Consider the following 25,932-nt stretch of genomic DNA (forward strand, 5'->3'; position numbering starts at 1 on the left):
ACAGATGTCTTCTACCACACTTAAGGGATGGAATTAGATGCTGCTGGCTACAAAATAAAAGCTCTAATTTATAGCCCACCTCTTTTTTCAACAAATTCTATGGAGCACTTCCCTGTTCCCATGGTATGAAAGGTTTATCCGTTCAAACAAAACAGGTATGAGGAAGCAGAATATGTTCAAGTGTGTTTGGGTTATCATGGATGGGAAACGCAGATGGAATAACTGAAGAGCGGCTGAGGAAATGATTACTCAGATAGTAGGAAGGGAGGAGAAGTAACAACGGAAGGAGGGTCTGAAATATGTTAAATACCAAATTGTTAGTGGAGAAGACATGTGAAAAGTGCGGCCATGACGCAACCTGTATGTATATTACAAAACAAATCGAATACTGAAATGGGAATAATGCAACATTAATGGTGGTGTAGCTGATACAGTTGAGGACAATGAACCAGGTGTGATACATGCGAAACATGAAAGAAACAGAAGGAAAACAGCATAGTCCCTTGACATCACTTTGCTACGACGCTGAAGAATCAGGAGGACACTTAGAGGAAACAGAACATGGCTGCCCATTGTCCCAGCTCCCCCAAATGGAATCCATTGTACAACTATCTTCCAGTTGCAATTTCTGGTTGCCTTGCTTTATTCAGGCGTTCTGCTGTGATATAAACCTTGAAACCGCGCGGCTCGAAATTTAAAAAGGATCTTAACCCGTCACATGTAAATCAAGATGTCTGCTAAGTTTGATCTTATTTTCATCCAAACATCATATTTCCAGAAAGGTTGGCATCTTTCTATCATATCATGATTGTAGTGCAACTAATCCCTGTTGGTTGAAAGTCCGAGGGTGCCAGATATTGGATGGCAAAGAGCCAGACGGAGATCCAACACAGAAAGATAACTGCAACCCTTGCTTCTTTCTTACTGCTTCACCACCCATGTCCAGGTCTCTTTTTCAATTCCAAAAACAACCATTTACAGATGAAATGTTTGAGACTAATAATGATATGTTCAAGGCCATCATCCAGTGGAGGCCACCTACAGAAAATTATGGGACGTGCTCCTTCTATTCCATACGTGGTAAGATGTTGTAGAAATACAAAAAATCCATCCCACGAATTGTGTAGAAAATCACTCAATAAAGGTGAATGGGAGGCAGGGCATTTTACTCGTAATGTGGCAAATGCTATACTTTACCTGGCCGAATACCAACAAAAGTTGTCAGTACATGATGGCTCTACTCCTCACAGTGTTAGATTGTCAGCCTAACTGATGTGATAGTGGGGAGGAGTGAGCCACTAGCCACAGCACACTCTGAAATCAAGCAGTAAAGCACTACTGAAAGCTTTTGAAATACGCTGAAATAAAACAGACATGCCACCCCTCAATACTAGAACCCAGAGATGTGACTATTCTGTTGTTGTGATCAAAACATACATATGAGTACATACATTTAAAATGTAGGTCCTGGAACCTAACTTGGAGGCACAAAGTTCCTGGTGATTTTGCCAGCCAAAAAATACAGAAACAAACCCACATTTTTATGAAATCTTTTGAGGACTGTGTAGGATGTGTTACCCATAACTGGTGAGGGATGTGTTGTTCAAAGATAAAAGGCTCAGTTCTGACTAGCCATTTATCAAGATGTATTTGAATGGGAACGTGCAGACACACGCAGAAGTGTGGGCCTTTGTACACCAATCTTTGCTTTATTTGCATAACGTGGAGGGTAGTGATCTGCACCAGGAGAAGAACAATATGTCACTATCCCACCCAGGCTCCAAGGGCTGCATTCCCCGCATGTGTTGGTTCCTGTGATGAATATGCAGGACACACAGTCTGTTACCTGGAGCAGTATGACAATAGAGATGGTGAGAATCTTCCACCGCCGTGGTGATATTGCTCCTACCATGGTGTGGTTAGGTTACTAATGATGAAGGATGCCATGATTCTGCGGGTGAGATAATCTATCCAATTATCTTGGAGACTGGAAGGTCTTGAGCGAATAACACTTAATAAGTAGTCTTACTCTTTATTCCCTAGTATTCTTTGTGGTTATGCTTAAGTGGATTTGGAGGTCATCTAAGTTGAGCCTTCTTATTCTCTGTTGGTGTAGTGCATGGTGAGAATCTGCCTCACCTCCAACATTAAAAGGCGGTATCAATCATTCTCTTGTTCAACAATGCTTTGAAACTCTATGAGCTCAAATGTTTTAGTTCAGAGGAGGCAGATCTATGGGCGAACTGTTGATGCATTTTCTACTTGCTTTTCCTTTACACAACATTACAGATTTCATTTATGGCCATGATAAAGAGAGGCAGAATTCAGAGCGGTAACTGCAGGTGGAATTCCGTCACTCACCATTATGATTTGCTGTGTCTCTAGACCCATAATGACACATTCTGCAAACTCCATGCCTGATAATTCCAGGCCCGGGACACCCAGGAGGTTCGAGTAGGAGCCCTACAACTTAACATTACCTTGGCCTGCCCTGCCACACCAACACTGGTAGAAGAACAACCAGGAGTCAATAGCAATGTCTGAGGCTCTGTGCACCCTTACCCTCTCTCCCCCACAAAGATACATTACAGGGGAAGATAGTCCTCCCTCTAGCCTGCTTGGATCAACCAACCCCCACCTCTGGCTCCCACCATCCCCAGGAATCAGCTTTTATGTGAGAAAAATGTTGGTTCAAACAATGCACAGCATCACTGTTCAAGTAGAACTTTTCTCTATGCTGCAGTATGGTTAGGTAAGAAAGAATGTATTGACTTAACTCTATGAGACGCAGCTCTGGGACCGCCACACTTCAGAGTAACTGCTTGACGTCCTGACCTGTAAAATGTGCATGCCTGTGTATTTTTTTCTCTTAACCTTGCTTGCTTTGTGTATACTTCCTTCTGGAATAATACTCAAAAAATTATAAGTGACAGGTTTTTGTATTTTCTTTTCGATGTAACCTTTGCTGTTGACCTCATGCAGACATGATTTCAAAACTTAGGATATACTTTTGGATCTGATTCTACTGGAAAATGCTCAGGTTTCCAGAGGAAACGCTAAATCACGAAAAGGACCCACCAAAGGAATATCCTCTAGCATTCCTTTCCTAGTTGGAGATGATCCCTTCAGCGGATTTACCTATAGAATTAGCACCTCCCCATGAAATCGAAGCGACACTGAAGTCGAAAGCGGACCCTGTTGAACACCTAACATAGACATATGTCAGGCTACAGTGAAAAACAAAAATGAAAACATTTCTCCTGCAGATACACTTGCAAGGCTTACTACAGCCTGTGGTCAAGACTTCACTCTTTGTGCATTGGTTGTGTGCTGTCATGTGCTAGTGTACTGCTGCTTTCGTCTTTCCTTTCTTGCAGTGTCACACCTCGCGCTGGCCAATTGATACATAACATCTTGTTGGGTCTTTTATAGTTCATCATGAATTGTATCCTTTGTGCCTTCTCAGTAATGTACGCAAGGCGCCGCTTCACTGCAAGGCAGAGGGTGGTTCCCTTGTCGTTCACCTCATGGGCGGGGCGCTCTGTGCTCTTTGGCAGTTGGCGGAAACACGCGTCTGTAGCCATGTGGCGTAATCCTCTGGTGACATCTGAACCAGACTTTCGCGCACAAACTGCAAAACAAAAGACAGACGAGTGTCAAATTCAACTTTTTACGTTTTATCTTGGGCTTACCATATACTTGGCACATCGTAAGGCAAGAAAGGGCAACTCCACAAACCATTATGGAGTAATAGGGGCTTTGGGGAGGACGACAGGGGAAGTTTGTCCCCCAGGAGATTTGTGTGGGTGGTGCAGCCCAGACGGTATTGCAGGGTGAAAACTGGTAGAAAATGGACGGGCGGAGTTAGGAGCCATTTCAGACAAGGCAAGAGTAAACAGCCACCATTTTGATAGTAAAACAGCGTAGTGGCTGGTCAGGTAGGCAGGGACAGTTTTTAAATGGAGCCTAGTTGGGGTAGCTAGGTTAGGTGAATGTGGGGCAGCGTTGGTGGAGATAGTGTCAGGGAGGTGCGGGCAGGTCGGTGTGGGGTGGATACAAGGTTGGGATGGAGTTTAAGGTCCAGGAGTTGCTTTGGGTGTGGCAGAAGAGGGGGGGACCTGTTGATATTCAAGTCACAGGAGGGGTTTGCAGCTGGGACAGCACAGCAAGGATAGCAGCACAAGGCGTGGTGGCAGAAGTGATGGCTTGACCGAGGCAAGGCTCCAAAATAACAAGGAAGGAGGGCAGCCCAAATGTGGTCGGATTCAGTGCAAGACTGGCTTACCTAGCCCAGCATTGCGGCCTGAGGTGCTGGGGGAGCAACCAGGGCTGGCAGCGCGTGCCCACATCCGCAAAGGGTGGAGAGCACATCTGGCTACAGGCCATATGGGTAGCTGGCTCCCTGATGAGTGAGAGGGTAGGCTGTTGAAGAAGTGCAACCCCTCACAAGGTAGGAGGGTGGGCATGCAGCCTCAATGGAAGATAGCAGGGCGTGTGGCAGAGCTTAGTCCACAAGTCATGTGAGGAGGCCCAGAGAAGTGCTTCGACCAGCCCAGAGTCTGGGCCGGCCCCTACATTTGTCCCATGTGTGAATGGAGCGATAAGGAGAGAGGAAGTGAAGATTTGGGGGAAAACAGTGGGCAGCATGAAAAGGACAGCTTTGCAGGCAGATCAAAAACCCTGTCAGGGTTTAATGGTGGAGCAATGGGGGTGAAGGTACAGTGGGACAGGCCGGGGGGAAAGGGAGCAGGGTTCTTGGGGAGCAGGGAGCTGACAAGGGACAGCCTGGGAGGGGAGTGGGGGTTTCAAACCCCACAGGGGAGCAAAAGGGGGGCAGATGGATTTGGGTTGCAGAAGAGGTGCATTCAGAGCCAGAGACAGTGATGAGGGACATCACACTTGGTTTTCAAGCATGGACAGTCACGGACAAAGCACATTTGGGAGGGTCTAGTGTGGATCCTCAATTCCAAGGTGAAGGGACGGTAGGATCTAGTGCGACTGGCCTGACCTCGGCGTGGGACAGCGAAGGAGTGGACTGGGGTAGGTTTTGTGCGGCCTCCTCAATGTCAGCAGACAGAGTATCGGGAGAGCCCTCAAGGAGAGGTGGAGACTGGTATCCTCTTTGTGACTGGTGGTATAGTGTGATGAAGAATGGGGGATTAGCAGGTTTGAGTGGCTTGCAAGGGGAAATTGGGGGGACCAGCTGGTTCTGGACTATGGGGCAGATGATCTGAAGGAAGAGGAATTGCCAGAGATGGAAGGCAGAGGGGAGCAAATGCAATGGCGGGGGCGGGAATCACAAAGGACATAGAGGAGGAGGAGTGAGCAACAGGAGGAGATTGGTATGTTACAGGTTCCAGGGGGAGGTAATCTCGTGCAGGTGACAGGGAGACATCAGCTGGCGGAGGCACACAATGAGGTGGTGGTGGCCAACTGAGATGTGGCTGGATGGCAGGCTTCTGGAAAGTTAGGTGAGCCAAAGAAAGGCTGCAGTGGCTATAGTATCCACAGGGTGGGGAGTAAAGGGGAGGAAAAGGTCAACACATTTGTGGTGTGGCTGAAGAATGGTAAGTAAGTCAAGGAAAAATGGGGGGAGGGGGGTAGGGATTCAACCCGAGACATTGAGAAGGTGAGTACAGGCAAAGAAACGACTTAGACAGAGGGCAGTGAAACAGTTGGGAAGCGCAAGGAGGGGTCAGAGGAGAAGGGCCCGAAAAGGCAACAGGACAAGGATACAAAGGACAGTGGGGGTGAGGGTTCTACAAACAAAAGAGTAAAGTAATGAAGGTAAAGAAACTGCCCTATATGGGAATTACTAAACCCTTAGTAGTGCATTTTAATGGCATCCACAAAAGAGATAAGTTGGAAGGTTGAATACATCACAGTTTTTAAGCTACGGCATAGAGAGATCAGGGCAAAAGAGGGGTCGAAGGAGGAAAAATATGCATTGACCAAGAGGCCTAGGGTTCCGGTCGATATTGAGAATTGGACGGCGGCTTTTTAATATATGCCAGTGTGTACTGTGAAAAGTACACTGAGAGGTATGTGACCTTGTTCAAGTACATAGACGTTATTAGGAAAGCACAAATTACCGTTGGGGTGGGTATGCTTGGGTGCAATATGATGAGGAATTCCAGGCACGGTTGGCTTAGGATGCTGTAGGGAAGTGGGCGAACTAGATAATGAATTGTGGCTACATGCCATGGATCCAGCTAGGCTGACCCAGACAGTCTTCAAGGCTATTAGTCTCCCAGTTATTATTTTTCCTTTCAATAGCAGCCACCCCCCTCAGGCAGCGGTGGGCGGTATGGGAAGAGGGTAGGAGGTGCAAGCTGGGCATTTAACAGGTTTTTTTGCACCAGGAAATTTTGTAAGTACAGGCATGAGTGCTCCTGCAGTGTGGGTAAGCACTTGCTTACTCAGTGCAGAATGCAAGGAGTACAAGGGGGGACTTGGCAGCAGCAACCACAGTGCAGAGGTGGTTGAGGGGCACACGGAATTGCCGGTAAGGAATCCAACACAGGTTAAGGTGGACAGACTTGAGCTCTAGATGCAGTGGTGTGACAAGCAGTACAAGGCTCAAGAGTTACTGAGGGGTTTAAATTCGGTTTTCAATTGGGCTATACAGCTAAAAATTAACTTATTATACTTAGCTTCATTAGTAGGAGCAGAGCAATTACAGCAAATAGAATGTAGTATGAACAATTGCTAGCCTCAATTAAAGCAGAGAGCATCCATTAGGAGCAAAAAAGACAAAGTTATGTGCTAGATTGCTAGTCTTGTACTAACAAAACTATATTTTGGAAAGCTCCAAACTTCGCATTAAAATTAAAACTTTGATTTTTGTATATTTTTTATTTGTGAATTAAATAACATTTCATAATATGTGTATTTGTTTGATGTTGACATTTGTGTATTTTGTAAATTGTTTTGAGATTCAAATTATAGAAATTGCTTAGGTGGGGTACCCTATCTTTCAGTAATGATTCAGTGGGGTCCACAGAAGTCAAAAGGCTAAGAACCTCTGAATTAGTTGATAGCTTTGATAGGACAGAGCTGTAGGAATGGAGATTGTTATAAGTGTATTAATGTAAATCTCTTCTGAATAGGGACATACATTACCAAAATAAGGTGAGCAACGTATTCTTAATTCACATCCAGCACCCTTCATTCATAACATAGAAAGGATTCAAAACCAGCAACAAGCCAAAGAATAGTGACACCATAGGGCTGTTGTGATTCAGGCACGCGCTGTATAGCACGCTTTGTTCAGTTTAAAGGTCTGCTCCACAACTGGTGTCCAGGACAGGACTTGCGTGCAGCATGCAAGCCAGCCGGTATAAATGTCTTGTAGATTCCTGACAGTTCCATGCTTCTGGTGGAATGTGTGCCTCCAGGAAAGGAGCTGGTCTGGATTGTAGACTTGTTGGTCACGGATGACCAACAAGTTCAAAACAGAAAAGACCAGAACAGAAGCCTTCATTTGCTACACACCTGGGATTAGAAGCTGCATCTTGACACCTATGTAAGCTCCATCACTCCTTGAATGTAGGAATGAGGAGGAAGGAAGAGAGGCAAGGCACACAGAGGCTCTGGGAGCTATTTATACAGTAGGAGTGATTCATAGGCACACAACCTAAGCGAGCATTTAAGAAGCACTGTTCACTAAGCTCCAATTCAAAGGCGTCTACCACTGGGACAGAGATGGCTGGAACAAGTGAGACTGAATTAGACAATACTCTGTCCACTCACATGGCCAATACTAGGTTTTGAAAGAGGATGATTGGCGCGCATTTCTCTCAAGAGTTATATCTGGAAGTTTCTGCAGAACGTCCAATAACTGGATAACTTTATAGAGGTTTTGAATTGCAGGCGTGTAACAACAGTCTTCTTGTTATAAATGGATGTCTACGGGGGGGGCGTGGCTAGCACCCGCAGGAGATGGCGGCGTCTTTGTGACTCTCCCGGGAAGCGGCGGTGAAGGAGGGCATGGCGCGACTCCTTACTGATATCTGAGATGCCATAATACGAGAACAGCTGTGGGAAGGAATGCAGCGTCGGAGAAGCCCCTTTGTTGTATCCTAGGAGGTCAGGAAGGTCTGTTTTCATACTTCGCCATTCAGCGGAGCCTGGTGAGGTTGCGGCCATTTCCCGGACCCCGCTGACGAAGCCTCGCTCCTAGCGGTAATCCGGTTTGCAAACGCTTGCTGCGAGAAGCCTCTAATGTGATACCTTCCTCCTGCCAAAGTGCATTATTAACTTCATTTTTTTGAAAGACTAACTCTGTATGCGCAACGTTTATTCTGTCACACCACGCATTCAGTTTGATTCTGAGGTGACGCGGCCGCCATTTTTCTGAGCCCCGCTGACGGAGCTTGGCTCCTAGTGGTAGCTCGGTTTCCTTGCTCGGGGCCGCGCGCTCTACTAAATTCACCTCATTTTTATTGCTGCTTCCTAAAAGTAATGGTCCCTTCTGCCATCTGCTGCCATACGATAAATACCTTTCACTGTGCATCGTTGAAATGAACAAATGAGGTAACTCCTTATCTCTTCACTACGATAGCCTGCTCTACAGCACAGCTTCTGATTTATGCATGAGGAGAATGTTTCTTTATTATCTATAAGTTCCTTGGCACTGCTTTAGGCCTCAGCTGGTTCTATGCCAACGTTCAACATTCCTGCTACAGCCTGGATGATTAACTCTACATTAGCCTGCGTTTAATGCCTCACCTTTACCTTTTCACCTGAATTTTGGCGCCTTGTTCCTCATATTCATTCAAGATGGCGCTATCTTATCTCTCCATGTTTCATTGACTTTTATTTCATTGAACTTTTTGTAATGTTCCTCACAGGCTCTTTATGCATTATTTACTGCACTGAGGCTTTTGTACAATGTTTCTATGAGCATATGCGTGCATGTTTTTCCTCGCATCCTTTTCTATTTTGACATGGTTGGTTTCTGCAGTAAATATTTGCAATGTGCCTTATTATTATATTTTGCTGTGTTTTAGCATATTAGTACCATGTGCATAGTAGGATTTTGAATTCACTATCTCTGTACTAGTGGCATTTGCACCCTTACTCTAACTTACAGTTTTATTATTACATTCCACACATCTCTCTTCAAGCATAAATTCTGGTGTTACATTTATGTTTCTTCCATTTTTTTGCTTATATACAGTGTCATATTAGGAGTATCATTCTGCTTTCTTTCGTTTTCAACTTGTGCTTTTATTGAACTCGTTCTTTCCTTGATGGGTAAGTTATCTAAGGATTTGCATAAACCCTCATCTTCCTCACGCAAATTTCTAATTCATACGAGCTCCAGATATCAGTGCCTTACAATGGAGGATTCGCTGGAATCATCTTCAAAACATTCATCGCCATCATCGAATCCGTCCTTATCCTCAGCTACTAAAAGTACTGTGAAAAGGTTAAAAAAAGATCCTCCTTCTCCCCCAAAGCAGCCTAACCTGGCCACCATGGATATCCTCTTGGAGGAAATAAGGGCGTTGCGCCCTTTCATTGATGAGACTAGAGCCACACTCCAAACGATCACGGATAAATTGCTAACTATTGATGGACGTGTTACTCAATTGGAGCAGGATGTTACTTCCTTGAATTCGTCTGTCTCTAAGCTGGACCCGCTGTGCGCACAGGTTTCAGCCATGCATAAACACCTCGAAAATTTAGAACATCGAAACAGAAGAAACAACTTGCGAATTTATGGTCTTCCGGAGGGGACAGACCCCCTGGTGTTTTTCAAGACTTTCCTACCAAAAGTTCTTTCATTACCTGATAGCACCACTCTCAATATACAGAGGGCACACCGTCTGGGTCTCCCTCCTAGTGCGATATCCCCCTCGGCTGCCAGAAAACCAAGGGGCGTAATCATCTACTTCCTTGAATATACTGATTTGCTCAAAATTATATCAGCTGCAAGAGCCATGAAACTAATTATATGGTCGGGCACTCCTCTTTTCTTCTCTCAGGATTATGCTAAGGCTACTGCTGACAGACGCAAGGAATTCTTATCCCTACGTCCTCAACTGCGTTCGCTTGGAGCTCGTTTTGGTTTATTTCATCCCTGTCTCTTCAGGGTGACTCTCAATAACAAAACCACCCCTTATGAAGACCCATTGAAGTTGAAGAGTTTTCTCTATTCCCATAGTTCTACTGCGATGGATGTTGCATCTTCGTCTCATTTTACTTGATGTTTAGTATTGTTGACTTAAGGTTATGTCCATATGCATTTATTGCTTTTGATTGTTAGCTTATAGGCAATGCTTTATCTTGGTTATTATTTCTAATCTCCAGTTGTTAATGTTTTTCATATGTTCTTTTATCTCCATTCTTATAGATCATTACCCTACGTGTTTTTTCTCTCCCCTCATTCCATTCCTGGAGTCTGCCGAGGCGTCTCTCCTTCCCGCCATCCCTTATGAGTTACAAATCCGTCATTGTCCTATGTGGCCTCCATCCTCCCTACCCTTACATGTCCTGGATATTCTGTAAGTCATATTTCTTCCTTCATATTTTTCTTCTATGTCTTCTTCTTTTATTACTCTTTTCTTTTTCTCGTTCCTTGCATCCTAGTCTTTTTTCGACTTTTTCCTCTTCTCTTTTTTCCTCATGGATGATTTCCTGTTCTCTTTCTTTCTCTCCTGTTTTCTTCAATCTCTTCTATCTTCCACCACTCGTTCTTTTATTTGTTCTAATTGTTATTGAATACAGTTTTTTTCCACAGATTACTATATTGAATGCTATTTTTTGTTTATTCCTACTTTTATCTGCATACAAAAATGTATTATTCTGTATTTTTCATATATTCTCACTTTAAGAGTTTTTTGCCGTTTATTCTCAATGCATTGTATTGATTGTTATGCATTCATTTTTGATTCTCTTATATTGTTGCTTTGCCTTAACCAGCCTAGTATGTACTATTTATGTCTTGTTAAATGCCTTTAAAAGTTGTTTCCTGGAATGTTAGATGTTTGCACTCCCCCATAAAGAGGCAGAGAGTCTTAACACACCTAGCCAAGCTTAAAACAGACATTGCCTCTCTACAAGAATCTCACCTATCACCCGAAGAATCTGTCAAACTCAAAAGAGGTTGGGTTGGGGAGGTCTTCTTTCCCCCAGGTGATGGAAAGCGTAATGGAGTTCTTATTTTATTTCATAAATCCCTCTCAGTCAAGATAGTTGCTAACTCAGCAGATCAGCTTGGTAGATGGGTTTTAGTTACATTCGTTGTGGATAACACTCCAGTTTCCCTTCAAAACATCTACGCTCCAACTACAGGGGACGCTTCTTTCTGGTCTTCTTTATCTCCTCACATTACCCAACATTATGAGGACAATTTCATTCTAGCAGGAGACTGTAATGAAGTGTTTGACCCCTTTCTAGACAATTCAGAAAAGGGGGTGGTGATGGACAGAGCATCTGAGTTAAACGGAACACTCATACCCAGTCAAAAGATCAGGGCTTGACCCATCACCGTTTTTTAGCTCACTGCACCATCTCAGCTCAGAACCTGGCTATATGCAAATTAGTCTGACCCTGGCCCAGTGCATCATGGGAACAGGGCAGACCAAACTACCAAGCCAACTCTTTACTGGAAAGGAAACAAGCTTCCGGGGACTGGTTTCTGGCATTACAGCCGTCTTCGGCCCGGCTTGCTTGAATCCTGATGGTGCAGTGAGCAAGGGACTCATGTCTGAGCATACCCTGCCACTCCTATAGTGGCCAAAACGATTCAGAAAAGGGGGTGGTGATGGACAGAGCATCTGAGTTAAACAGAACACTCATACCCAGTCAAAAGATCAGGGCTTGATCCATCACCGTTTTTTAGCTCACTGCACCATCCCAGCTCAGAACCTGGCTATATGCAAATTAGTCTGACCCTGGCCCAGTGCATCATGGGAACAGGGCAGACCAAACTACCAAGCCAACTCTTTACTGGAAAGGAAACAAGCTTCAGTGGACCGGTTTCTGGCATTACAGCCGTCTTCGGCCCAGCTTGCTTGAATCCTGATGGTGCAGTGAGCAAGGGACTCATGTCTGAGCATACCCTGCCACTCCTATAGTGGCCAAAACGATTCAGAAAAGGGGGTGGTGATGGACAGAGCATCTGCGTTAAACAGAACACTCATACCCAGTCAAAAGATCAGGGCTTGATCCATCACCGTTTCTGCTTAATTCAGATACTCTGTCCATCACCACCCCCCTTTTGAATCGTTTTGGCCACCACAAGTGTGGAAGGGTATGCTAAATCTAAAGAATGTTTACACGAGCTCATAGCTATTAAATTACAATTTAACAAAGATACCACAAATAATGCTTCCAATTATTTGTTGCGCTCCAGTGCTAAATTTTACGGGGGTCAAAACAAGGCCGGCAAACTTTTGGCAAACTATTTGAAAGTCAAGAAGAATAGGACTAATATAGATAATATATACGGTCAAGATTCTGTTTTGAAACATAAGGATGAAGACATCCTAACGGAATTTCTTCAATTTTACAAAACATTATATTCTTCTGAAGCTACTTCTACAACCCAGGATATATGTCAGTACTTTTCTGATATTGAGTCTCCTTTCGCTACCCCCCCTGATCTCTCTCCATTAGAATCAGATATAACTCAGAAAGAACTTCTTGTTGCTTTGAAATGTCTCAAAAAAGATAAGGCCCCGGGTCCAGATGGTTTCACAGTGGAATTTTTTCTTCATTTCTCGGCATTACTTATTCCAAAATTACGCAGTCTTATCTCCACTTTTCTTGATTCTGGTTCTTCCTCAGGTTCCTTTTCCGAAGCTCTCATTTGCATCCTTCCCAAACCAGGCAAAGACCCACAGCACTGTAAAAATTATAGACCCATTTCCCTAGTAAATATTGACTACAAGATTTTTTCTAAAACTTTGGCTCTCCGTTTAGAATCCTTTTTACCAGATTTATTGGGGAAAGAACAGTCTGGTTTCGTCAAGGGTAGACTACTTTCAGATAACACTAGATTATTTTTTGATATTCTCTCTAAGACTTCACACTCTTCTCATTCTCTTGCTGCAATTGGCTTAGACGCGGAAAAGGCTTTTGATAGAGTCGAGTGGTCGTATCTATTCCAAACGTTGAAGTGGTTCGATTTTGGCCCAAAAATTTCTACCCTCATCTCTCTCTTATACTCACACCCCAGAGCTGCTATTGCGGCGAATGGAGGTGTTTCTTCCTATTTCTCCCTTGGTAGAGGGGTTCGTCAGGGATGTCCTCTTTCGCCTTTCTTATTTAATCTAGCCTTAGAACCCTTCCTATTACACATTCGCCAAAATATTGTTATAAAGGGTTTTACGTTCCAGAAGTCCACAATTAAAATGGCGGCGTACGCTGATGACGTTTTATTATTTTTGTCTGAGCCCACGACTTCGTTGCCTACCTTTTTGACTGAAGTCAATTCATTTGCCTCTGTTTCTGGCTACAAATTAAACAAAGATAAGTGCGAGATTTTACCCTTGACTAAATTCACTTATAAATCGGATTTCACTATTTCGGGTTTCACATGGAACCCTAATTGTATCAAATATTTGGGTCTTCACTTTACTCCTACTCTTTCAGGTACTGTTTCACGTTGCATGGAGGACTGCTTTAAAAAATTGACGGACCTTACTACAAAATGGCATCCTTTATATTTATCTTGGTGGGGTAGATAGGACACTATCAAAATGATGCTTCCCCCCTGATTTTGTTCATAATTTCCAATATTCCGTTCTCTATCCCTTTATTTCATTTCAAGAAAATTAATTCCATCTTATCTTCGTTCCTTTGGGGGCGCAAAAAGGCTTGCATGTCTATATCTAAATTAACCCGCCCGAAAGCAGAGGGAGGGGTACATTTTCAGAATTTTTCTCTGTATCACAAATCCTTTCTATTACACCAAGCTTCTAGATGGATTGAAGATCATCCCACTTTTTCTCCCTTGTGGACATCGCTAGAACTGGCATATATTTCTCCCTACTCTTTGTTGGAATACCTCTCTTTTTCTCGTCCACCGCAGTCTATTTCTACTCCGATTCTCAAGTATACTTCTAAAATCCTACCATCCCCTTTAATCTCCTCCTTTTTTGAACAACCTATTTGGCATAACTCATCGATTTTAATAAATAATAAACCATTTTTTTGGAAGGCTTGGAGAAGTCGTGGTATTATATGGGTACATCAATTATTCCAGCATTCTCGTATTATTCCTTTTTCAGTAGCTGCGGCATCCTTTCCCCTCCCTTCTTCTTTTCGTACTAAGTATCTCAAATTAACATTAGCACTTCAATCAGCATATGAATCACACATCATGTTGCCTTCCACTTCACCTCAGGAGTCTCCTATTATATCTCAATTGCGCACTTTACTTATTAGAGGGAATAGCGGGTCCAAGATTTATTCTTTGCTACACGCACCACCATCACCACGTCCAAAGACTAAAGTGGAAGAAGTATGGGAAGTAGATATAGGGCTCTCATGGTCTACTGAGTTGTGGGATAAACTTTGGGTAAGGTTGCGGAAATCTTCTAGGGCTGCAAATACTGTTCAGACTTTGTTTTTTATTTATAATCGACTTTTACTTTCCCCACTCATTCTTAGTAAAAGATACCCCGACCTGTCTCATACATGTTGGACTTACTCTGAACCTCATGCGGATTTGCTACACTTGCTTTTCAAATGCACTCCAGTTCACACATTTTGGGTTAAGGTGTGGTCTCAAATTAATAATATCTTCTCCACTACACACCCTTTTCATTTATCTCATATTTTTCTAGGTAGTCTCTCCCCCATTTGGGATCATTGCACTTACAGCATAAAAATAATTGACCTGCTTATTGCAGTAGCTTTTCCACAGATTACTCAGGCTTGGAAAGATTTCACTGAACTCTTGTATCAGGCTTGGTGGTACGCTGTATGTTATAACCATAGGCTTGACACAACGTTTGTTTATCCACTCGCTTTGGCCCCAAAACGAAAACAATTGTGGGATCCAGTCACCTCCTTTTTTGATTCATGTGTTCTTCGCTCTCTGCCTAAATCCCCCTTCCAACAGGAAATCGCTAAACCTCCATAAGTTCCTTTTGTTGCTTTATTTACCTTATAATAACAACCATTATACCATTCTTTAGTTTATCATATATTAACATTTGTCACACATTTCATCATTGCTGGTTTTGTTTGCAGTTTATTTCCTTTGGATTGTTTCTTTTATTTATTTTACTGTATTCTTTCGCTTTATATTGTTATTCTTAATCTCTAAGTGAATTATATGACTATTAATAAAATACATTTGAACTAAAAAAAAAAAAATGGATGTCTACAGGTATCAGGACTTAATTTATATTAGTGCTGCTTGACACTCTAGAAATCGTTCAAAATACAGATAGGGTACAGAAAGCAGATACATTGTTTGACTAGTGCAAGTTTTGTTAGCAAGTGTTAATTTGCCTGCCTTTTATATAGTGCTCTGTATACAAAACATTCCAATTGAGTTTGGAAAGACAACTTATATTCTGCCACAAGTGCATGGCACATGGGACACAGTAGCTCCACCCAATAGAGATACTTTCCTGTATTTCTTACATCAAAGGAACAGGGAATAAAGTTACCTCAATGGCCACAGATATATCTGGTGAACACAGCTCCCAGGGGCGCAGTCCATTCAGTACTTTGAGGAAGCTGTTGGGTCGGATCTTAATGTATTGCTTCTCCTCAAGCTTTTCAAGTTTGCTTAGAATTTTCTGAATCTTAAGGTTTTTCTTCAAAGATTCTGGTATTCTTGCCAAAAGGCTGAAAAACCTTCAAAATAAAAATGCAAGGATGGCAGTATGAATAAGAGCACACACAGAGTAAGGAATCGTTACTTCAAAACTTCCATAAGATACATGTCTTTGGTAGAGGCTAGAATGTTTATAGTTTGAACAGTTTTTAGTGTCTTTTCTGTCTATCGAGTATTCGCAATTTGCAATTTTTTGATGCATTGCATTTTGCGAATTCGCAATTTAGGATTTCCTCATTTGCGATTTTCGCAAATGTGTGGCATTTAGTAAATTCGCAAATTTATTCTCAGATTCCATTTTTCGCACAATTGATAATCGCTAATTTAGTGATTAGCAATTTTGCGATGAGGATGTCGCTCATACATAGCATGGCTGTGTTTTGCGATCGCAAACACAGTTTTTTTGGGATTCGCAGTGTTTGCTATCGCAAAACAGCTTCATACATATGGCCCTAAGTTGTGAAACGTAGTGCCAACACAGGGGTAAAAGCAAGGCTGCACCATGTCCTTGTGAATATGGTGCAGCCTTGCTTTTCCACAGTGGCGGGGAGAGGCGTTAGGCCAAGAAGGCTAACGCCTCTCTCCTCCACTTCCTTGTGAATATCCCCCCTAGGCTTCAAGTTTTTGTAAAGTTTGAAAACTTAATTTTTAGAAAAGGTGCTGGGAGTCACAAGAGAAAATTGGGCAGGGGTCCCCCAACATCTATGAATTGCAGTTCCCCAGGGTGAAAGGGAGCACACATTTACACCCTTATACAGATTCTAAAATAGATCACAGGTCAAGGGGTTTCGACCAGCAAGCTGGTGCATGGATGAGCTCAGTAGAATTATATTAGACGGCATTTAAAAATTCTCTCCTCAAGTCCGGGAAGGGCATTTTTTTCTGGGATCGGAGATGGGGGCTTGTTGCTCACAGTTTTTAGTGGAAATAAGAAAACATGGCTGTTTCTGGTCACAAAAGCCAAGCATCATTCAAGGCTATTTATATTTCTCTAAACAAGCTTCTCTTAGTGCTAAAGAAAATTCAAGCGTTTTGGGTTTGTGGTCTACAGGAGGAAAGTATGCTAACCAATTACAGATTAGTTGGGGCTTTAACATAAGAACAGATGGAAACATAGGCATAGAGAAATGTATTTCCACACAATAGCTTATAAAATCCAAACCTTCGCATTTTTCCTACTGCTCGCTAATGGTGGTGGAAGTGAGATTTCTTTGAGTTAATGCTTCATTGTCAGACAGTACAGCTCAAAAACAGAAAGACACAAACCTTTCTCACTGCTTCTGAGCAGTACTGTCTGAAAATAAAACATTAAGTGGCCTATTACGATGGCGGGTGCTAAGGGAACACAGGCCAATTAGGATGTGCCTGCCACACTGGCCATATCCTGTGCCTTTTCCGCCCGGCGGACAATCAGACCGGCGGGAAAGCGGCGGACGGTCTTTCCGTCCGCTCCGGTGCCCCTCGCCATACTAAAATGGCGGGGGTGAAACTGGGTCATTTGGGGATAGCCCACCATCATAATAGACCCAAAACTCACAGAATTAATCTGATTAAATGAATTCACTTTACACACTGCAGGTGCATAAAAACAGGTGCTTGACTCAGCACTGAGCCATCAAAGCCCATCAGGATATGACCCCTGGTAACAAAAGGTCATGCACTATCGAAAGCAGCTTGCTGCCAGACCTAAAAAGGATTTAATTCTACCAAGGTCACAAAAAGGAAAACAGGAAGTAAAACAAGCTGTAATCTAATCAACAATGTTTGGTAAAGCCCTACCAGTTCTCAGTATTGGCATAATCCTTATCTTCCCTGACATGGTGGAACGGCTTTCTTAACTTCTCCATGTCCTGATGGAAGAAGGTAATGTTGTCTAGTGCATGAAACTTCTGGTTACTGAATTCTTCCCGCCTCCTTAAAACAAAATAACAATGATTGGTTAAAAAGACTGAGCTTTTGCACTAATATATTTGCTAATTTAAACTTTCATCATACTTATTACAGCAGTTGGGTGATATTTACAGTACTTGACCTCAACTAGATATCAATAACATATCTTCCAGTTACCACTTGAAAACAGTGACAGAAATTAGCATTTAATTAGATACAATCATCCAATAAATATTACCATTGATTATAGGAGACAATGTGAAATGCATAGAGGTTACAGTTTGTGCATTTTTGGAAATCTTTTAAAGTGTAAATTTGTCATTCAGAAAAAGACTTTGGTGGGTGCGGTCGTTAGAGTATGAAAACCTAGGTACATATCAAGATACAGAGCAGCAAGAGAAATGAGCTGAAGCTTCTATTTTGCATGGATCCTTGCAACCTGAGGGTTGCATTCTCTGCCCTTCCCTTTACTACATACATTAACAGATCAGCAGGCTCCTTGGTATATGACTTTTGCTCCAGATGTACTAATCCTATTCATAAACCAGGACTGTTCAATTTGTGCGCTGGCTGTTTTGCTAATGGGGTTAGATTTCGCAGTGCCACCTATGTAATAATAGGTCACAATGCAAATTTGAAATTCACAGGGGGTTTTCAAAACGACCTGCCTAATGAATATTATTTAAGCAGGTCGCAATTATGACATCTTGTGATTATGTGCAAATCAGAGGATTGAGGCCTGCAAATGAGGTATATAGGAAACTTGTTTTTAAAGAAAAGCACCCTGTTTCAATTAAAAAGATAAGTACTGCGTTTGTGAAGACATCGAGTAGACTTTGCAGTGGAGCTCCAGACCACTAACTACTCATTCAGAGGTTGCTAACAAGATTTCCCGAAGAAGAAGCCGTCCCTTGGTGACTACTTTTGCTTTGTGAATCAGTCACCACTCCAACTTGGGGGTTGCTAATCGATGAACGGTTTGCATTCACAACTGCAGTTACAAACCTCCTGATATATACCTTTCTGAATCACAAATACGAAGCCTATACCCCGTCCATGTCTCTCTTATTTGTGATTCAGAAAAAGTCACAAAAAACATTTTAGGAGTTAGATAGAATTGCTTGAATAATTAAAAGTGCTTTTATAGATGGTAAAAAGCTATAAGTTTGCTAATCTAAGATTTGGCAACTACATAAGATGTTTGTACATCTTGCCCTGTGTTTGAGAAAATAAAATGTGTCAAATCAAGAGCCGAGGTTTTTCAAGATGTTTATTGCACATTCAGCTGCAAGGTCTTATGAAGTGTACAAAACTCGCAATACAGATTTTATTTTATAGTGAATAAAAAAAAATGCAAATTGCAAATGCTTGGTTAGGCATTTAAGAGGAATTTAGTAATTGAGATAAGCAAAATAACACCAAAATGGAAGAAACCGGTGAAAATGGAAAAGATGGACATTAATTATCACTATTTCAGAACAGTCAATGGTTGGGGATATTGGCGACTAGGGTTGCTAAAATTATAAAAAATATTATTCATATCGATTAAAGGGGATTCATTCCTGGAAGACACCTTAATGACCTCACTGCTATTATGTTAGGAGTAATGGACATGGTAGAATGCTATAAACTTCCAGTAACAATGGTGGCAATAGATGCTGCCAAAGCATTTGATCAAGTACACTGACCTTATTTATGGGCATCCTTGGAAAAGTTTGGTTTCCCTAAGAATTTTATTAAGTCTCTCCAGGTAATCTATAGAGCTCCTACAGCTGCAGTGTTAGTTAACAGGCAACTAACTGATTCGTTTAAGATTATGCGGACAAAGCAGGGATGTCCGATGTCTCCGCTGCTCTTTAATATTTACATTGAACCATTTGCAGCACCAATTTTGAGGCTAAATTAGCATTATATGCAGATGACTTAATTTTGTATACAAAAATCCTGCACATTCTATTCCCAAGCTCCTTGCTAGAGCAAAGACTTTTGGATATGTCTCTGGTTATAGTGTGAACAGGGATAAAACAGAAGTAATGGAGTGGAATCAAACATCTGTGACCCCGGGGGCCAAATCTCAGATGAGGTACTTGAGTATACAAATTACTCAAAAATTTGCAGATGTGCCTATTGTAAACTGGAAGAAGACTAGTAATGAGGTTGGGAAATTATTGAATAGATGGACAAATCTTCCTCTGAATATATATGGCGGGTCAACTTGATTAAAATGATCATCTTTCCAAAGATAACCTCTATTTTTAATAATATACCCCTTCCACTAAAAAAGAATGAACTTGTTAAGATGCAGGGTAAGATTAGTAGTTTTATATGGGCATCAAAGGGAGCTCGTATTTCCTGGAAAAGGCTTAAAAGGAGGTTGGAGAAGGAGGGCTTGGCATTACCGGATTTATGGGTTTATTTTTATGTTTTTCACTTTAAAAAATTTAGGATGTTGTTGAGGAAGCCTGACGATTCAGTATTGGGTCCAATTTATGGTGCAATGTTGAGTGGACTTGTATATGACCAGGGTAAATTTTTGTTTAAGTTTGGGGATCCAACATTTTTTAAAAAGGTTCGACTTAAGATTTTGTTGCGGGTAGTGAAAAATTGGATTTTTGTACGGAATAAGATGGGAGTAACATATTATTCTGATTATTCTCCGATTTGGGGTTCACCAGGTACGCCAGAATGTCTGGATGATGTCCTTAGTCTGCCATTGAAGCAAGCAGGCTTTCTCTGTTGGGGAGACTTGAAATCATGTGGGACTTGATGACATGGGAATCCTTGTCACTATGTACCCAAGGAGAATTAACCCGATTTAAATATTATCAACTTTCAGCCTGGTGGGCCAGACAGCAGTGGCTAGAATATCAGGATGATGAGTGGTTAATTCAGGCTATGAAGACCAAGAAAATCAATAAGGAGGTTGCCTGGTGGTATCGAATGTTAATTCAAGCAGAGGATAATCTAGCCAATGATATTCAACAGTTATGGCAAAATGATTATGAAAATATTGATTTGCACAATGCCTTTACATTGCTGCGGGAGATAGTCAAACCAGCTTATTTTAAGCGTAATCACTTGTTCACCCTTTATCGGGTTTATTGGACCCCTGCGAAGTTAACAACATTTTTTTGAACTCAATATGTATGTTCAAGATGTAAGGATCCTCTAGCGAATGATTACCATATGTTTTTAACCTGCCCAGTGTTAGTTACATTTTGGGTTGATATTGTTGAATTTTTGAAGGATGTCACAGGAATTCAGCTAGAAATTAACCCATTGCTTATTTTTCATGGTTTATGTCAGGATAATGTATTGACATTTGATAAGAGGGCCACAAGATTAATTTTTATGTTATTCTATTGGGAAGACGAGAAATATGTAAAGCTTGGAAATCGGCTGCTCCAACCCTCTTCTCTGAGTGTAAACAAAATATCAAACGAACCAGCCAATCAGATATCGCATGTGATCCCAGATGTCAGGATAAGGTTTGGGCTTTGTTGGTTGACTGGTGTCAGAGAGCGGGGTCCAATCATTAAGTCAATTGTAGTTGTTGGTCCTGTTCCCTCTCATTCGTGAGATATGAGGGGTAGGAATGGAAGCAGCTATTTCTTGTCTGGAAAGACTCTATTTCCACCCGGCCCTCAGTTTTGGAAATCGAGTATCGCCTACAAGTTAATTGACAGGATGAGGACCAAAAAAAATAAAAATAAATCAAGAGCCAAGGTTTTTTAAGATTTTTATTGCACATTCAGCTGCAAGGTCTTATGAAGTGTACAAAATTCGCAATACAGATTAAATTTTATAGTGAATAAAAAAAATGCAAAATGCAAATGCTTGGTTAGGGATTTCAGAGGAAATTAGTAATTGAGAAAAGCAAAATAACACCGAAATGGAAGAAACCGGTTAAAATGGAAAAGATGGGCATTCATTATCACTATTTTAGAACAGTCAATGGTTGGTTAGTCTTGTACAGAGTTCTTTGTTGTTCTCTTCTTGAGCGGCTCATACCCTTTGCATCTTTCTTTTTTACTACAAGTGATATTACTACAGCAATGTATAAGAGGGTCCATCCAAGGCATATTGTAGCAGGCATCAAAAGAAATGCCTTGATCGCTCAGTCATAACGTCCTTCAGATCCCATGTTCTCCCTATTTCACCAACCTGTATCTTATGGGCCCAAGGTAGACATTGGTGCAATAGAGAGAAGAACTATATTCATACCAGCAAAAACCTACAGATATATTTACACAAAGTAAGGATTATGCTAACCTGGAAAATAATTTAAGAGAGACATTATACTATATACTATAAGATGCAAATACATTGGACATCTAAAAGTTCAATGTCTGTATTGCATATTTTGGTGAAGATAACCCAAGAAAACTGCTGTTATTTTTTGCGGATTCTTAAATAATAAATCATATTCAAACTCTCTTGAAGAAATATGTTTCTAGGCTCTTCTTCCGACTAGCACCTACCATTTGCTTTCACTTTTTTGTATTCATAGCATCATCTAAGCTTGTCCTTGCCTCCTGCAGGTTACTTCAGCAACATAAATCGTGTGATTCCTAGCCTCTTTCTGATAGTCTACTTAATTAATCTTATCAGATGTTGTTACCATTTGCAGAAATACATGGCCTGCTGTGGATCTTTTATTGTTTTCCATCACACGGACACAGCGACTTTTTAGCCTGATTCCATATTTTTTTGGATCCTCTCTTGCTAGAGCATTGAACTTGTCTCATTGTAACAATCCACATAGCGCAGACAAATGTATTTATTTATTTATTTTTCAAAAGTCTTTGCCATCTACACAAAGTTTGCCTACTTTACAGTCACGGTTGGCATGACTCGCGTGTGGGGCAGGTGGGAAGATCGCAGAGGGTAAGCGGAGGGGGGTTAATTAAAATGTTTAAAAAAGTACCTTCCCACGCCGCCTCAGCTCTTGACTGGGTCCCGCAATTTTCTGCTGCTCTCCTGAACAAGAAGCAGCCACAGGTAGCCTCCTTCCCCTCCCCTAAGCCAATCACAACGCTGCAGCGTTGTTATTGGTGGGGATGGCGCCCAGTCAGGCGATTGTGGGGAGGCCAGTTTCTCTATGTAGGCTGCATGCAGCCTACATAAATAAATGGCAGAGTGCGCATGACTGGTTTGGTCAGCCCCAGAGGGCAGATCAAACAGTCAGGGCCCACAGTATTGGGCAAGTCACTCCTTCCCGACCCGTCCGCCCCCAACCAGGCATACCCTTCTGCTTTCTCGCAGTGCGAGAAGCAGAAACTTAAAATGGTATTTAAAATACCATTTTATGTTTCTGCTTCTCGCACTACATGAAAGCAGTGAGGCGACGCTCCTCTGCCCTAATGGAGAAGCCGCCCCTGATATTTTAAATAATAGTGGGGTAACAGAGTAGGAATTTGAAGGAGACAAACCCTACAAAATTACATTTTAGGGCACTCCATAAGGGAATGGGATTGTGGGACGCTCATGATGTTTCGTCTGGACTCCTTCTGGCATGGGGTATGGAAGGCTTAGATGAGTTACATCACATATGGATGGTGTGGGGCCGGATCCCTGGGGGCTGAGGGCATTGAACTTAGCTGATGAGTGGGGTTGTTGTGTTTCTTTTGACTTTGCTCCTACTCGCACTTTTTTTTTACTACAAACATCGGCATTTGTATGGAGGTGGTTTACTGCGTAAACAAATAAACAGGTTTAAACCTAAAAAGTACATTTCATTTACGTTTTGGTATTTCTCCCTTTACACAACTACCTAAGAAAGAAATCAATTATTGGTAGATTTGGATTGACATAACAGATGCATCAACTGTATTACGTTTTCCCACACGATATTGTCTTGGAATTATAGTCCAGAATGTCAGAATAAACTCACTCCTGAAAATATATGACAATTGAATTCAAATCTCTGTTTTCTCAGAGAGGCCTCATCTGTTGGCTTTACCTGACTGAGCAGCAATGAAACAATAGTACTTTTCCATTCCAGAGACATGTAGTGGAAGCACCATCAAATGATCTGCGACAGGCACTCTGGGCCTGATTTAGATTTCGGCGGACGGGTTACTGGATCAGAATGGTGACGCATAGCACGTCCACTGAAATTTAAATCCCATAGGATTTTATGAGATTTATATTTTAGCAGATGATCCGTCACCATTGTGACGGAGAAACCCATCCACTGCTATCAAAATCAGGCCCTCTATGTGAAAGGACAATGCATACTACAATATATGGAATGGTATTGGCAGACAGAACACTTCTGCCCCTACTGCAGCAAACAGATGGAAATAAAAAGAAACAGCAAACCTAACATGGAAATGGAAGCCGCACTTAAAGTGAATAAGGAACAGAAAAGACCGTATTTAATGAGCTGTGACAAAATACTGGTCTTGACTTTTCTATACCATATATCAGCCCATTGTAGCACCCACCTCTCAATGGCCTCCATATTGTTATGCAGGACGAGGGCAGCCTCGTCTGCAACTTCAAAAAACTTCTTCCGCATCTCGGAGGTCATAGATGATTTCTCAGTGATGAATTTGGTGGTGGGGGAGATGCGCACAGCTGGGGAGCTGTTGAAAACAAAGCACGGCAAATAATGTGGCTGAAAGAAACACATTAAACTGAAACTATAAAATCTCTACGTAAGTTAGAATCTGGCATTTTGTGATGGTCAACAGAAAGTGAGTGAAACACTTAAAAACACATGGTGTCAGAAATCGTTTCAGAGGGCCACGGGCATACACGGGCTAGCAGGCCCAACCAATGTGGCTGAGGCCTTTTACTCATAATGTCCCTGGACCCAACCTACTATGGATCATTAGCAACTGGGCCAAGTACCACATCTGCACTTGACGCTCAGAGGTAGCTGTGGATGAGCATTCAATGCTCCCACGTGCGAAGGGTGGGGGGAATTGGGGGAGGGTAGATACAGATTAATGAACATGATTCATAACTCAAAGTGCACCCAGAAATGTCAATAAATCAATGTCCAGTCGAATATTTGATTTTATAAGAGAAAGAAGTATTTTATTTCCAACTCTACACATTGAAAGAAATAACATTTGTAAGCAACAAGGCAATCCCCTTGATGTCGGGGCTCTAGTGTTTGTTAGGTAATTCACTGTCCCACCCTCTTTCTTGTAACATGTTTGTTTAGGGTTATTTGCCATTCACTGGTGGCCTCATTCAGGGAATGCTTACTAGTAAGCCGTACTCAAGAGTTCCCCGTTGGCTCTTTAGGAAATAGTCTAAAGAGCAGTGCTTAATTTGTAAGAGAATAAGTGCCAGGGCCCTTACCAGGAGGCTTCGGCAGCTTGTCCCACCCATCGCCCCTATCATCACTTCCAAAACAACTACTAACCATCTAACTAGCCTGCAAGTGCAACAGGTAAGATTATTACAAGTCCCCAAAGCTAAATGAATGGCTGAGGAGGCAGGTATTAGTAATTTATAATGTATATTGTATTTATAACCAATCCTTGTTCTGCTTATCCCTAAGTTTGATGAGCAGCGCCACCATGTGGCAGACTGTCCTAAGTGCAGCATTAACCATTAAGTGCTGGTGCCGAGCACCGGACACCAATTAAGTGCTGGTGCTGAGCACCTGAAACGACGGCTCAAATTAAGCACTGCAAAAGAGTCAATTGTGCCCCAGCAACGTCAGTAGCAAGTCCCATGGGGCCCAACTGACCTAATACAAGACTTATCTGTTCCTTCAGCATAGAAGCGTTCAGCACTGCAGAGAGTGAGCGGACCATGGGCACTCACAAGTCCAGACACCGTTCAGAGAAGTTGAGCTGCTTGCGATACGTGCAGCAGTGCCTGCCAGGCACAGGGTCTTTCTCACCCAAGTGGCACTGCCGACTTTCCCCAGTTATTGGAGATGCTCCTTGCCTGCAAAGGTGTGGTAAGTCAATTTTCCAAACAAGGGTGGGGGGACTCAATTCTCCAGCTCCTGACCGGAGCCCAGGGAGGATGTGACATCTTCTGATGTGGCCTTCACAGGTCAGTCAGTGGCAGATCTTGTTGTGTGGACTCGACCTGCAGGATGCAGCCTCAGCAATAAACCGGGCAATGGGCCGAACTTCCTGTTAATGTTGATGCCGGCAGCCACTGCTGGCAACTGAATTTGCTGCAGTACCTTAAGGCCCAAGCACAGACTCCTCCGTTGCAATCGCCCACACCATGGAGCCCCTCCCCTCTTGACATACGGGGTT

The 25,932-nt window shown here is 42.3% G+C and overlaps 1 protein-coding gene across 1 annotated transcript in view; it reads right to left on the bottom strand.

The window, feature by feature from the left end:
* Positions 1-1,491: 1,491 nt before the first annotated feature.
* The window catches only part of CCDC60 (coiled-coil domain containing 60), a 532,753-nt gene continuing 508,312 nt past the window's right edge, over positions 1,492-25,932 (bottom strand). The window contains exons 11-14 of the mRNA XM_078665905.1: positions 24,145-24,285; positions 17,585-17,719; positions 15,636-15,825; positions 1,492-3,631 (exon numbers count right to left, since the gene is read on the bottom strand). Coding sequence (XP_078522031.1) covers positions 3,521-3,631; positions 15,636-15,825; positions 17,585-17,719; positions 24,145-24,285 — 577 coding nt within the window. The 3' untranslated portion in view covers positions 1,492-3,520. The remainder of the gene's footprint in view (positions 3,632-15,635; positions 15,826-17,584; positions 17,720-24,144; positions 24,286-25,932) is intronic.

The sequence above is a fragment of the Lissotriton helveticus genome, chromosome 11 (assembly GCF_964261635.1).
Source record: "Lissotriton helveticus chromosome 11, aLisHel1.1, whole genome shotgun sequence".
In the NCBI taxonomy this organism is placed as follows: domain Eukaryota; kingdom Metazoa; phylum Chordata; class Amphibia; order Caudata; family Salamandridae; genus Lissotriton; species Lissotriton helveticus.